General features: G+C 31.5%; 1 protein-coding gene across 1 annotated transcript in view; it reads right to left on the reverse strand.

Moving 5' to 3' along the window:
• The window catches only part of LOC139521359 (von Willebrand factor D and EGF domain-containing protein-like), a 35,405-nt gene that overhangs the window by 10,474 nt on the left and 9,171 nt on the right, over positions 1–15,760 (reverse strand). Inside the window, exons 8-16 of the mRNA XM_071314838.1 lie at positions 15,308–15,457; positions 13,051–13,251; positions 8,914–9,149; positions 8,188–8,509; positions 6,974–7,120; positions 6,644–6,845; positions 4,885–5,069; positions 3,998–4,255; positions 1,634–1,805 (exon numbers count right to left, since the gene is read on the reverse strand). Of these exons, the coding sequence (XP_071170939.1) occupies positions 1,634–1,805; positions 3,998–4,255; positions 4,885–5,069; positions 6,644–6,845; positions 6,974–7,120; positions 8,188–8,509; positions 8,914–9,149; positions 13,051–13,251; positions 15,308–15,457 (1,873 nt within the window). The remainder of the gene's footprint in view (positions 1–1,633; positions 1,806–3,997; positions 4,256–4,884; positions 5,070–6,643; positions 6,846–6,973; positions 7,121–8,187; positions 8,510–8,913; positions 9,150–13,050; positions 13,252–15,307; positions 15,458–15,760) is intronic.

Consider the following 15,760-nt stretch of genomic DNA (forward strand, 5'->3'; position numbering starts at 1 on the left):
CTTACAGGAAATCTAAAGCAACCACCAATAGATCTTTGGACATCGGATACGTCTTCTTATTTGTACATTAACCAATAAATGTAATGTCCCCTATAATTATATTTGAACTCGTGTGGATTCGCATGTTGGTGATGTTAGGGTACATCTCCGACATAACTATGTCGTTAAATTCGGAACATAAATTGTTCTTTTGGCTCTAAACTGAGAATTTTGCAATCTAAGATAGTAAAACACAGAATCTCGCTTTCTTCTTAATATGCTTATGCTGAAGGCTATATTATTTTTTCTCATGTAACTTATAAACACTTGTCAATGATCTCGCTAAGAATATGTGCCAATGTATTTACAATTTGTCATAGATCAATTTTTTTCGTGCAGTGTATGTTCACTTGTTTGTGTTAATATGTCTTCTAATTGAGTTAAGCCAATTCAATTGATATCTTATAGTGGGTCTTTCTATCTTCTAACGTTTGTTTCAGGTAAGGGTGACGGTTGGTTCCTATTAGAACGTTCAAACCCGTTCCATTTATTGCACTTTTCCTAAGTCAGGAACCTAATGTTTAGTGATTGTCGTTTGTTGATGTGGTTCATAAATGTTTCTGGCTAATAGATTAGACCGTTGATTTTCTTGAATGAACCGTTTTACACTTGTCATTTTTTGGGCCCTTTATAGCTTGCTGTTCGGTGTGAAACAAGGCTCTTTGTTGAAGACCGTTTTTTTGTACCTATAATAGTTTGCTTTAAAAAATTGTGACTTGGATGGAGAGTTTTCCCATTGGCACTCATACAACATCTTCTTATTTTTATATACACACTTTATTTGTTTTAAGATGCTTATATATTCTTCAATGTTAAATTTTGTATATAAAAAACTCTTCATGATACTTATATTCAATTACTTCAATTCGAAAATAGATTTGTATCAAGTTGATAAAAAGTCACAATTAGCGAGGATGTTAGCTGACACGTTTCGGCGAATTCATAATAACTCAATGATTTTAAATTTCAAATTGTTAGCATATCATTATCAGCCATAGACTACGATCTGCCATTCATGTGAAGTTTACTTACTGTAAATAGTGCAATTTTTGCGGTAGTTTTATTTTCGCTATTTTCTCGGTAGCAGTTGGTACACGAAAATAAAATAACCGCGAATATTTAACTGGACAAGATGTTTTTTCTACCTATGTCGAAGTAGTGTCATGAACAAAATCTACTTAAGGCATATGGTGGGAAAATCGTAAATGTCGACGACAAATGTGTACCAACAACTTTTTAAATGACACTACTTGACCTTTGATTTTAAAAGTTTATATAAACAGCCATTTGGTTATTAAACATTTATTAATAATAATAATGACAAATTAGTATGGTTCTCACGTACAAGTTCATGGGGTATTGATTTCCTTAGCAGCGGTACTCATTACACAACTTCTTTAACAGGGTTATAAACAAGACGCCAATCGGAAACAATCGAAAAGTTACCAAATTGTTGACTTATTGTATCCAGTTGAATGTTTTAATTTAATTGTGAAAATCTAATTCACTAGTCTACAAATACCAGCAACACATGTTTGCCACTTATTTATTATCAAAATGTGTATCAAGATGAAAGTTTGCCTACAAAACTTACTAGTGAAAGGAGTTGATGTTGAAGGTATTGTTGTCGTCTTTATGTTTGTCGAAGTCTTAGCATTAGTTGTCGTACTTGATACTGTATCAGTCGTAGCTGGACTACTACCACCTCCCTCAATTGCAGTAGAGCTGATTTGAGAGGCAGAAGTTAACCTGTCTGGACAAGAATCCTGTACCAACAAATCAAATCCATTATCTCATCATTCATCGATGTTTTTTCAAATACTATTTGTATATATCAGATAAAGAAAGGTATACAATACTATATACATGTACATATAATAACAATGCAGTTATCTCGAGAACAATTAAAACCAAAAATCGAAGAAAATAAAGAAATCATGATTGTTTCAGAGTTCTTAACTTTGCCTTTTTACTATGAGAGGTCTTGATTTATATACTTCAGGTTAAATATTAAACCACAAGTTCTAAATTGGTTTCAAAAAGAGGATTGTACAAAGGAAGCAATGAAATTCGACAATCAAAGAACAGTACAAGTGTTAATCTCTTATTCTCCTACTAATACGTGTTTCCGGATTTTATCAACTAATTTTGAAGCAAAAAGATGCGGATATTGAATTATCATAGGAAAAAGATATAAAACCAGACAGGTTAAATTGATTTTTTATATCAATTGAAAAAAGGTAAGATGATTCGAGTTGCCAGTGCTTTTTAACTATGTTAAATTATTCGTTTATATTTAAGGTACCAGTCTTGTATTACAACTCCAGTTTCCGGTGCATGTCAAAACATGAAGGGAAACAAAATAGTCCATTTTTTTCTGAATTTTTTTCTGGACTCTGTTTTATTATAGGTTTAAGCTGAATTGAAACATATATATAGATTTATAGAAAATCAGTGCAAAGTTGAAGAGACAGCTACATAAAAAAGTAATTGTATTCTTTAGGGTTAATATTGTTATGGCTTGATTGTTGACATTTAGGTAAAACATGTATAAAATGAACTTTTGGTGAAAAGATTTTCACAAAATGAACTTTTGGTGAAAAGATTTTCACAAAATGTTCACTTTGCATGAGTCTATATACTTATCCTATCTGCGGCACTGCATGGTTAATTGAAAATTCCATATTTGGGTTAAAAATTTGTTTAAAAAGTAGAATTTTTCTAAAACTATCCATCTTGACAAGGTTTTTTGTGATTAGGTGTGACAAGTAATCAATATTCTTACCAAAAACACCAACTAGAGTATTCATTTTGTTTTTTATTGATTTTTATTGCAAATTTTATATGCATTGGGATGTCAAGTACAGTCTAAAAACCATGATATAGTAGGCATGTATAAAGACCTGTATAGTCAAAAAAGAGACAGGTATGGTCTTTTTTGTCTTTAGATAGTTGAATGGTAGAAAATTCTTCGATATGAAAAAATTTTTTGGTAATTTTTCAATTTGACTTGAACAAGCGGCCCACTTAGGTAGATTTCATGGAAAAAAGGGAGAGGGGTAAACTATTGAATGTGGTTCAATCAAAGAGAAGGAAAAAAATAAAAATAATAGATAAAAAATTTCTTCTAGCTTCACAGTATCCAAATAATAAGAAACCATTTATAAAGATAGACTAGAATGAGATTTACAGATCATTTGATAGACATGACTGATTTCCAAATTTTGCATGGCATTTTTATGTTCAAATATGGCTACTTATTGAAACTTAGTAAATGATTTATTTTTTAAGACATGTCATTATTGCTATAGGTACCAGTCTTGTATTACAACTCCAGTTTCCGGTGCATGTCAAAACATGGAGGGAAACAAAATAGTCCATTTTTTTCTGAATTTTTTTCTGGACTCAATTGTTTCTGTTTGATTATAGGTTTTAGCTGAACTGAAACATATATAGATTTAAAAAAAATCTTGCATCTTTTTGGGGATATCAATCCAGGAAAGGGGAAGGATATCATGTTTACTGGAAGTGTTGCGGCCTAGTAAAAACAGCAAACAAAAGAAGAAAAAAAAGTTTTGAATTCAGGGTTACGTTACTTTTTATTCTTCGTGGCATGACCCCCTTTTTTTCGATTAAATCACAATTTCACATTAGTACATAAATGATATGAACATGAATTTCTTTTTCTATGTAGCATTTTTTATTTTTTTATTTGCATGTAAGCCTATGGAGCAGTCAATTACAAGACTGAACCTTAAGCTGATTGAAAACTCCCAGTTTCATTCCATCAGAATATTCCTGATGACAGTAAATTAACAAAAGCGATTCGGACGCTTGCATTCTATAATGTTTTGTTTTTATTTGTCATATCATGTATATTAATGTATTTAAATATTTCTAACAACCAAATTAAACTTTTTGATGGTTTTGACAATTGTGAATGATAAGTTTACATTACCAGAGAGACGCATGATAGATTTACAATGTCACAGGAAAAACAATCTTGATCGTAAATTATGATTTTCACTCCTTCGCCAAAGTTAGTTCCATCATTTGACAAATTAATTTCATATCCATCTGCTATTATTGTAGTGGAAATTGATCTTTTTCGCCGTCCAGATGAAGGCAGCTCACATGCAACAAGATACGTATTTTTATATTCAGCAGCGTACATCTGTTGACTTGAAGTATAATCCCAAGACCCATCATTCCTAATCTATCCACGAAAAGATTACAAATTTTCAATTTTAGACATCAATGATTCAAAATATAATCAATCACTTCCTATACCTCTATTGAGTCTTTTGATTTTTTCCGGGATGTTTAGAGCTTTATATAATTGTAAAGATACTTGTTAGAAATCGTATGTCAACCTCTGTATATCTTTCAGGTAATTTGCCGTTTAGATTGCGGTCTCATTTAATTTTACCAATAATATTCTTCTATTAATACATATATCATTGAAACATATCCATAATGTCATTTTTATTGATACCTATCTCTTATTAAATTAGATTAGCAACTGCTTTTCCAGTGATTATTATACTTTGTTGGTCACAATCATGTATATGAAAATAAGATACTTCACGTTCTTAAACACAATAACATTGTTTCTATTATAAACATGTTACAAAAAGTATGTTATAAACTTCAATTATTTTCGGCGTGTAATACAGAATGTAAAAGCCTTTACGAACTTTGAATCAAACAGAAGATTCAGCAAATACATGATATAATTGACATAACAGCTCGGTATATTAGTTGAATTCGAATAAGAGGCATGATCGTGACACGACACATTCCACTGTTAACTTAATTATGTATTGCCGAATTTCTATTATTTACCTGAAAATGTCGAGATAGACAAGTTATGTTCCTTGAACTGAAAACACCTTGAATATTTGTTTTGGCACACAATCTCTCTCTTGTGTTACATATTCCATTCAGTGGTATACTTATGTTTGAAGGAGGTGTAGACAGGTCTTCTGAACAATCTTGCTTTCCAAAACCGGTATTGCACTTACATATTCCTTAAAACAATTTGGTAAACATTTGCGTTAATGTGAAATATAACTATCAATGTAATCTGATTTGAAGTCGAATTTGATATTAATCTTTTACTGTGTTTATAATTCTTTTTTTTTATTTCATTAGAGTGCTTCCTTTTTGAAGGAAAACCTATGTATAAATTGGAAGTGCATTTGGCTGTGAGATGAATTATACCCACAAGTCCAGTTGCAATGGGAACCGATGCCTCATATAGAGATTACACAATTGCAATTTCTTTTCCAGTAGGTTACTTCCCGTACGAAATTATAAGGCGTATTACGCATGGAAATAAGGCGTAAACCAGGACTAAGTGGTAGTTACCTGTCTAGATCCAGGCGTAAGGGAGCAGGCAACGTAAATTTGTAGTCCTTACGGGCGTAGAAAAAAGCAGTAAACCTGGCGTAAATTGAAATAAGCAAGGCGTAAATTTTCTTACGGGCGTAAAACTGTTGGTATGGCGTAAATAGAAATACCCATAATGCTTTGTTTAAAGGATCATGGGATTTTTTTTCAAAATTGGGCTCTTTGGTTTTAGTTTGCAAGAGTTGGACACATGGCAGTTTCATATATTCAGGGACAATTAGCTTGTTTTGTGCTTTTTGGAAGAACTGAAATTGGAAATACTGAATTAAATAAATTAATGGAAATTGTGAAATAAAAGGAAAGTAGTAATACATCATGTACATGGTAAATAATAATAATGTGAGTATAACTAAGTTATTAAGTATCATGTTCTATCAGAAATTTTGAAATCCAAAAACCTTTATCCTTAGATAATAACATTAAAATCTTTTACTTTAAGTTAAATTGGAGTATTATCATTTATATTTTAGTTCAAAAGACAATCATTTTCAAAAACATCTTAGTTAAAATGCTACTTTTCTTTCAAGAAAAAATAATTGTCATAATTTTTATTTAAACTAAAACTTATTTGAGCCAATGTCTGCCTAAAATGATTTTATTTCTATATAAGCTTCTTTAATGGTTAATATTTCAAGTTTTTTGTCAAACAATAAGAAAAAAAGCAACAATACAGAAGTTTGTATCAAATACACAAAAGTACACAGCTAGGTTAATACACTGAACTAAAATAAGTGTAGTATTATGTAAGGATATTACGCCTGGTTTATTTATTGACCAGGCGTACTCATTTAAATATTACGCCTAATTTTACGCCTGGTTTACGCCTCAGTTACGCTTAGTTTACGTCTGGTTAACGCCTGGGTGACGCCTGGACATGCATTTTGAGTTGAACACTGCAATGCCGCCAGGATAAAGTATGATTTTTACGCCTGGTTTCCGTGTCATATACGGGCGTCACAGTTCGTACAGGTTGTCTCTGAATTCAATTCAATTTCAAAATATGTAGAATAAATTAAAAGGGAATGTACTTTCATATATCAAGTGAGAAAAAAAAAACACGTAGCGGAATGCATAGTGTTTATCATATATACCATACATTGTTGTAATCCTGGTCTATATATGCAATTTTCTTTGTTTTAATCGCATTATGATTAACATGTTTTGTAATAACCAAATTATAAAATATGATTACCATTTTGACATTCTCCATTTTGGCTACAATTGTTGCTACAAAGTCCACTAAGTAACATTTCAGCAACAGACATTGTTGATTCTGACGTTGTGTCATTTGGATTATTACTTGTAAACAATGACTGGTTTCTCACTATTTCGGAATATACAGTCTGACGAACAGTAGAAATTGTGTCCTGAAGAAATCGGGTATCTCCTGCCAACTGAAAATTAATGTTTCATTGATAAACTTCGTCACATTTTATGATAAAAACAGTTACTTATTAAATGAACTACGTATTGAAATAAACAAATATTAGTTTTCAATTCAAATAAATTAAGTGAAACTTACTTGAATATCAGACATGCACGTTTTGATATAACCATCAATTGAAGTATGTGCAACTTCCAGTGCTTCTTCAAGTATTTCTTGCTTTAACTGTGATTCACAGGTTGATTGTGCCAAATTCTTTGTCCAACCTGCTGGCCATTCATTGTTCTATAAACAAAAGATATGTATGCAGATGTTATGGAGAAAAGTTCAGAATAACATGAAGTATGTCACAAAAATGTTGATTTAGTTTACTTGGAAAAGGATGACTATGATTCTGAGGGTAATGCCTTTGAAGAATAAAATGTTAATTTACAATCAAATTTAAAATCATATGAAACATGTCTCTTCTGAAAGTAAATCATTTTGTTTTGCATATTTTTCATACGTTTGGAGTGTGTCCTTTTTCAATAAAGTATTAATACCTGTCAGTAACTATGGGAAGATGAAATTCAGTTCCGGAATTTATTGCTATGTTGTTTCTCCAATAAAATTTCTCACATTTTGGTCCTTAAACTTTTCTATATTTCAAATTGACAAATTACGTCACTAAGCCTAGGTTCAAAAGAAGATATTATCATTTCATGGAATTTTCGTTTACTGACAATTTACATAGATGTGAAATGATGACTTACATTGAAAGTTTGTTTGTTTCGTCGTAATAATAATGAGTATTGTATTTGAGGCTACGCGTCGCCAGTTAAACTTAATTTCCGACACCAAAACTCACAATTAACGTCCGCAATGTATCAAATCTGATACAGTTATCAATAAATTCTGTGCCAATGGCAATGCATGACGTTTACATTCCACAATTGATGCAGGCGTGAATGTTCACATAAAATATACGAGCTTCATTAACAAGCGTGTACTGTTGACACATAAACAGCTATGCGAATTTCAACGACGGGTAATGTATGCATTTCTTGAGATTTACGCCTTAGATAAACATCACTGGCAAAATGCATTGTCGAAAGGCGCATCTGTTAATGTACAACTAGTCTATTAAATGTTATTAGATTGTATGCTCTGAATGGATTAAAGATATTCAAATATCCATGGGTCATTCCCCTTTTGCAAATAATATAAGTTTGAAATTGAAAAAAAGGACCGGATTTACGCCAGTGAGACGCAAAGCGAACGAAGATTCTTTTAAGAACAAACGGCTTTACTGGTATCTTAAAATCTAAACAGAACCTATCCTTCTGTGACATAAAAACACATTATCAACTTACTGTTTCTGGTGGAATTTCCCCGTTTAATTCGTCGTCGCCTGCAATAATCAGTTGATTGTTGTCGATGACATCATCACTGTCAGATGCACTTACTGTTCCATTGCCATTTATCGACCTTCTTCTACGCAATAATGAGCAAGTTGTATGAAAGTTTCCTGCATGAGCTGTTTGGGACAAACAACTTTGTAATGGCGCTTCCAAACCACAACGAAAAGTCTCCCTTTCTGGAGTACTATCACCACAGATACAATACTGCCGAAGATTAATATTTTCACTTAATACTAATGGTTTATCAACAAAAAATTGTTCGTTTTCTTTAACCCTGCAGAAAAACAGCAAAAAAAGTATATTACATAGGAACCTGTACTACGTAACAAACTCTACACATTAAGCCTTGTGACTTCGATATGTTTTAACAGGAAACATTGATTTGGAATATACAGAAAACAACCTCAGAAAAAAAAATCAATGTAACCTATAGCTATATCTCTTTCAGTTTGATCAAATATTTTTGTTTTAGTAAATCGTCAAAATTGTTGTTTTAGTATTGAAGATTATTCTTAAGCATAAGCATTTTTACACACGCACGCATAACGGTTGTAATTTAAATTCCCATACCCTAATGTAATTTAAAATATAGTCATTTATGTTTAGTATGTTTGTTTATATTCCTGGCTTTATAATATAAATAGTGACGTACATATTCTCATTTATGAAGGATCTTACCTCCAGTTTCTGCTAAATGTGTAACCATTATAATAACTAGGATGTAATGTACTTCCATCTCTTAAAGTAAAGTCGTCAGCAGAATTTCGGTTTCCATTTGTAATCCTACCACACATACCTTCTGAATTTTCAACATCCAATATTGATGGTTTGATCTGTATATGTGATATAAAGTGTCCCATCCAGTAGTAATAGTAGGTAGAAAATTTGATCTCCGTTCCAGAAGGTAAAGTTACCTTAATTAGAGAAAATATGTTGTTCAAAGTATTGCATAATAATAAACATTATAATAATAATAATAATAACAAAAATGCTCCATTTTAAAACTGAATTAATATCTAAAAAGATAAGAAAAGCATATATCAAATGAGAATAATATTCAACTTTACAAATATTCTTTAAAACAATATTTTGTATAGACGTGGGGGACAATAATATTATGAAAAATAAAGAAAAAAACTAGTCTACGATTTATAATTTTGTACAACAGACGATCGTCTCATTTTTATAAAACTCATCAGTGACTGTCGAATCAAAACAGATCAGATGGAAGGTCAAATAAAATAAGATGTTGAAGAGCTTTTAATACCGAACATTTCTACCTAGTGATAGAAAACCCGTTACCTTTAAGATTAATTTAACTTTTGTAAACAGTTAATTTTCAGAAAAAATAACACATAAATGATATTCCTATTCATCGCTGAAGTACTGACTACTAGATTGATGACATAATGGTAGGGAGAGAGATACGTCCGCCAGTTGTGGTATCGACCTAATGGTTGTGAAAACTCGTCAAATTAAAGACACCAAGTTTAAAATTTTATACAACAGATCCACGTTTCGTCTATTTAAGACTCACCAGTAATGCTCGAATAAAAATTTGAAAAGCAAAATTAAATATGAAATGAAAAACCGTCAATTTCAAAAAGTGGGCCAAATGCAGCAATGTAGGACAATATTTCCCGCGGAGTAGAAAGAGTTAAGTGTTTCGTATAATTTAACATCTCAGAAATGACAAATGAACAGAAACAAAAACATATCAATGATATTTCGATCATTGTATATGTTTCATAGGAGATTAGAAAAGACTTTTGAAAATCTCAATAAAAACAACACTCTTGAAATTAGGTCAACGAGATTTTTTTTCGAATACATATCTTAAATGGCGAAATATTCAAAAAGACGATATCACTATCTCGTTTGAGACGATTCAAACCAACTGATAGATTATAAAAAAAATACATACAAGCAAATACTCTATAAAAACCCAGATATAAGACATTTTGATGTCTTAAATGAGGAAATGTTTTCGTTTTTTGCTGTAATGTAGCAAATGCTATTTGTCAGACTTATGTCTTATGAACATCTGAATGAGTAAACTTTCATAGCTATATAACGTTTTTCAAATTCAGTGGTCTTAAATAGCCTTAAACAGTCAATGAAGAATTAGATTATAGATTTCAATCTATTTTTATTTCATTAAGAATTAAGTTATCATGATAATAATAGAAAGGTTTTGATATTTCTTCAACATTTGTATCAAACTTTTGACTTTCATTTTTATTTGGCTTTGAGCATCGGTGAAAAGAAGTTTTAAGGAGCACTGTTTAAAATAAAGGCAAAAGTAGTATACCGATATTCGAAATTAATACATCGATTGAGATAAAAACAAATCCGGGTAACAAACCAAAACCGAGGGAAACACATCGAATACAAGAGGAGAACCACGACACAACAGAAACTAGGGTTTAAGCTAAGATTTTGAAGGCTTCAGTCACTTTTGCGCGCTATTAAATTCAACCTATTTTTGTGTAACAGCAAGGGACCAACGATGTATATTTCTAGCTTCATCTTTGACTTTGTCAGATTTTAAAGGGCTTAGTCATGATTAGCAGTTATTATATGATTTGACTGTATTGGCCCTTATTATGAAAGATTCTGACATGGGATCCGGAAATTTAGATAACAATTTCTCTTGAGTTAGTTTTATTTTTTTTAAATTAGTAACGATTGTAAGGAGGTTGTAAACAAATCAAGAATATCCAATAGATCACGTTTTCTACTTTCGGTTTAAAAATGAAATGAAAACGGGAAGTGACACGTGGATGATAAATTCAAAACGAGTCCGGATTCATCAGGAAATTATAATTTTTCGATTTAAATTTCTTTGGTAAGAGATATATATTCGTCTCTCACGTTTAATTGGTACTAAATGATTTCGTATTTTACGTTTTTGGTGTCTATAAATAGTCACAGGAATATTTTCACGCATACGTATAACACCAACTTCAAATTGTGATCGTTTGAGAAATAATGAAATTCAAATGCAAACTGTCCAGGGGGAAACAATTTTGATCAAATGACGAAACTATATATACTCCTGGATACTGAAAATCAAATGCAGACTAACTGAAATTCCTTGGGAAAATGATTATGATGGTCAATTATGTGGTTTATTTGTAATTATCGGATTAGTGACCCATCGGACGGCGATAAGCGGATTAGTTGTAATCACAACTTGCAAATGTTGATTACCTGGGAGTCATAAACTTGTCAAAAACATAAAGACAGGTAAATTTATAGCATTTTAATGCGAAAATATTTTTACACTTTCAAAATTTAGGTGACGAAATTGATTTGAAATACTTTCGTAAATGCGAAAACCCTTTCGTAAATTACGAAAGTGACGAGCGCTAGCAAAACTCAGTCAGTGAGAAACACAACACTAAAATGTAACACACACAGAAACGAACTACAATATAACAATGGCCATTTTCCAGATTTGGTACAGGACATTCCAAGAGAAAAATGGTAGGTTGAACCTGGTTTTGTGGCTAGACATACCTCCCGCCTTAATGGCAATGCTTATTATAACACTAAAATGACAACACTACATGACATAAAACGCGCACCTGTTGTAGTAAAAGTTCGAAAGAGGTTTCGATGAGCACTTGAAAGATTCAGAAAGCCGTACAACGTTGTTTTTAATGACACTTGTATAAGTTAGGCGCCCAATACAGTGATTAAAAAAAGAAATTCCTTATCTTAGATTGAATTTCCAAAGAAACTACAGTCCTATGGTTACTGGTATTCAGGATTGCGGCCTTGGTAAGTGCCTCTGGGGTATATGTTGAGTTTCTTAGTAAATGTGTCAAAACCTTATTCCTTTATGAAGCAGTTAAAGTAATGTTGTTCACACCAACGCAAATATGGTGCTTGGGGCTTTGTCAGCTTTGACAATAACATATTTGTCATGGAGGTGAATAGTTGTTTCGCAACATTTGGGTCTTTAAAAATCGATGTAGAATGTATATTTATAGAAATAAGAATAAGTGATACAAGTGCCAATGACACAAGTCTTAATCCAAGTAATAATGCATAAAGTATTAACAATCATAGGTCAACATACGGCCTTCAACACAAAGTCTTGTCTCATACCGCACAGCAAGCTATAAGGGCCACACAATAACTAATATAAACGACTGGAATACCAACAGTATAATTTAAGTAAAAACCAAGAAACGAGAAAAATCAACTAACAACAACCACTGATCAACAGGCTCCTTGACTAATTTAGTTTTATTAATCATAATTTGTACCAACGACCTCACAGTTTGCACCTACTCGGAAATATTATCTTATTGTTTGCGTTTGACCATTTGCCTTGGATGATTCCTGAAGGAATCCATCTATAATTTGAAGTTGTGTTTCGGCACTTTGGATAAAACATTCCACAGAGAAGTGTTATTACAAATGTTTGTGCCACTAGTAATAACGTGGCCAGTCGGACTATATCTGAACGGGGGAGCTAGCACATATGCAATCTTTCGGTTTAGACTTGTAGAAATGGTAAGTGTTCTATTTTCCTAAAGCACATTTGTAATCCCTACGTCTTTTAATATATGTCAACAAAATTCAAGTAAGACGATTTTCTAAGACTATGATTACAGTTTTTCGATATTGTCAAAAGAAGTTTGAAAAAACAATTCGATCGATATATGATTAGAATACGAATAGTTATTTTTCCATTCATCGAGTTGCTGTCAAACTCCAACTCCAACTAGTATTTTCTAATTACAGATAACATTATTCCGGGAAGGCGACGATCTATCTAATTAAAACATTATAATCTCTCACCGTGTATGTGTTTCCCCTTTCCTCAATAGTCATAGTTGAATCTTCACAGGCTCTCATTTCTATTAGAGGAGGATGTGTATGTGTTGAGTACTTCGTTATTTCATCACATGTTCTAACCACAAACATTGAATTACCACTCCTTATGGCTATTCCACAGTTACATGATGCAAAACGGTTGCATTTTCCGAAGAGAGCATTTACCTGATACAAAATTAATTAACACATTTGATTTTGGTTCTTTCAAAAGATGTTTAATCAATGTTATTGAAGCTCAACAATATAGTTTTCAATTTACAGATGTTTGTTTGAAAATAATTATAGAATAGCTAATCGAAAAAATAAAATATAGAAATATTCAACAATTTTGAAAATAAAACTGTTGAAGTTACAAACTTAAAATTTCATGTATATAATTTTCTGAGAGAGTAACTTTGAAACGTTATGAGTGTTATAAAATATTTCTTTATATTTACCAAATGTACACAGTATTTCGCTTTATAAAATGAAAATGGGGAAAGTGTTAAAGAGACAACAACCCGTCCAACGAACAGAAAGCATTTTATTATCCGTGAGTCAAACGAATATATGATGAAATATATACTCAAAAAGATTCTCTAAATAAGAACGTTTAAACGTAGAATAAGCTTCAAAACGTTTAAGTGGATCTCTAAATATCAACAGGACAGGTGCTGGTCGCGAAGCTACTTTGTGAACAACCTTTACTTTTTAAACACCACTTAAGGGCATACGATACAGTTACAGTGGAGGTAATGACGTTGCTAACGTAAAATGTTATTTTCGCGACGTCAAACTATGACATATCGGGAAAAGATGCATTTTTCGACTGATTTTTATCGTTCAAACTGATTTATCTTGAAAACGAGTACATGTATCGTATGCCCTTAACACAAATTCAAACTATAAATCAATCAGATGATTTAAGAGGTATATGTGCGACCAATTTCTTTTGTGTGTGTTTTACTCACAAGCAGATGGTTGTTAAAACTTACTAGAATTTGTTCACGAAAGAGTCTCTTTAATTTCACCCGAAAAACTTTTTATGTTCACTTTTTATATATCTTAAAAAATTAAGATGTTGCGGAAATTTAAAATTTACATTGCTAATTTTAAGATGTTTGTAAACTCCAATAAGAGCCAAAACAATCTATGAATTAGAGAAAAACAGTACTATTAGCATTATTTCCAATATAATTTTTATTTGATTAATAAAGGCTTGTTTTTCCTTAGACAGTTTATATGAATAAGAGAAAAACAGTAATACTGTTTACATAAATGAGAGAAAAAACAGTACTATTAGCTTTATTTCCAATATAATTTTTATTTGATTAAAAAAAGCTTGTTTGTCCTTATTCAGTTTTGGATACTAAATTATATAAATATTTATCAAATCTACAATGATGGTTTAAACATTATTGGTAGTGATATATATTAGTGATTAGAACCTCAAAGTATACACACGACACTGGGATACTTTGAAGATAGGAAGATATATGAGATCATACGAAAATGTTCATAACGTGACATAAAATGTTGATGCCACTGCTGGTGGAGTTGGAGTTTTAATTTCCCAAGGGTATCACCAGCACAGCAGTCAGCACTTCTGTGCTGGCATGAATTATTATTGATAAGGTCATGCTTATAAATTAACTGTCTACAAATTTTTTTTGAAATACTAAGGCTTTTTTACCTCCGGAATATATATCCTGTATTTAGCAAAACTTTTAGGAATTTTGGTTTTCAATGCTCTTCAAGTTCGTACTTTGTTTGGTCATTTCTTTTTAACCTTTTTAGATTCTCGCATTACTGATGAGTCTTTTGTAGACGAAACGTGCGTCTGGTGTAAATACAAAATTTAATCCTTGTATCTACCTATTTTGGTAAATTATGATCAGAGTTTCTGCTTCCATATAGTGCTTCAAATCAATGAATAATTAGGAAAAAAAAACAAAAACAAATAGCAAAAAGGTGTTTCATACACAAAAGGCAGTCGGTTTCATGAAATTTGATGCGACTGTCATACAAGTGAGAGGTTTAGCTAGCTATAAAACCAGGTTCAATCCACCATTTTCTACATTAGAAAATGCCTGTACCAAGTCAGGAATATGACAGTTGTTATCCATTCGTTTGATGTGTTTGGACTTTTGATTTTGCCTTTTGATTTTTGATTTTCCTTTTTGAATTTTCCTCGGAGTTCAGTATTTTTGTGTTTTTACTTTTCATTACAAACACTTCTTACCTGGTACGGCAAAGTTTTGTGCCTGTAAAGTATAAATTCTCCATGTTCGTAATAATCGAAATAAAGTCTATCTGCTGTGTAAAAATGAGGGTCGTTGTATGATTGGCAAACTCTTCCAGCCATCATATGTTCTACATCGGTAACCAAAATCTAACAAGAAGAAAACAATTAATATTTGTATAATAAGATACACACAACAATGTGGTTTATATTGTTTTGATTCTCTTTTAGTGGGATGGTAAAAGAAGATTCATATATATATCGTTTATAAGATATATAAAAGTTAAAATTAAAATTCCAAGTAAGCATTCTTTCTGTTCTTTGTAAATTATTTCAAATGATTAGATGAATATCATTTTCGTCATCATTAGCATAAGCATGCGTCTAAAATATATAGTTCCAAGTAAGAATCTGCTGTACTTTGCTACTTATTTTAAAAGATTAGACGATGGA

Source organism: Mytilus edulis, chromosome 4 (assembly GCF_963676685.1).
Source record: "Mytilus edulis chromosome 4, xbMytEdul2.2, whole genome shotgun sequence".
NCBI classification, from domain to species: domain Eukaryota; kingdom Metazoa; phylum Mollusca; class Bivalvia; order Mytilida; family Mytilidae; genus Mytilus; species Mytilus edulis.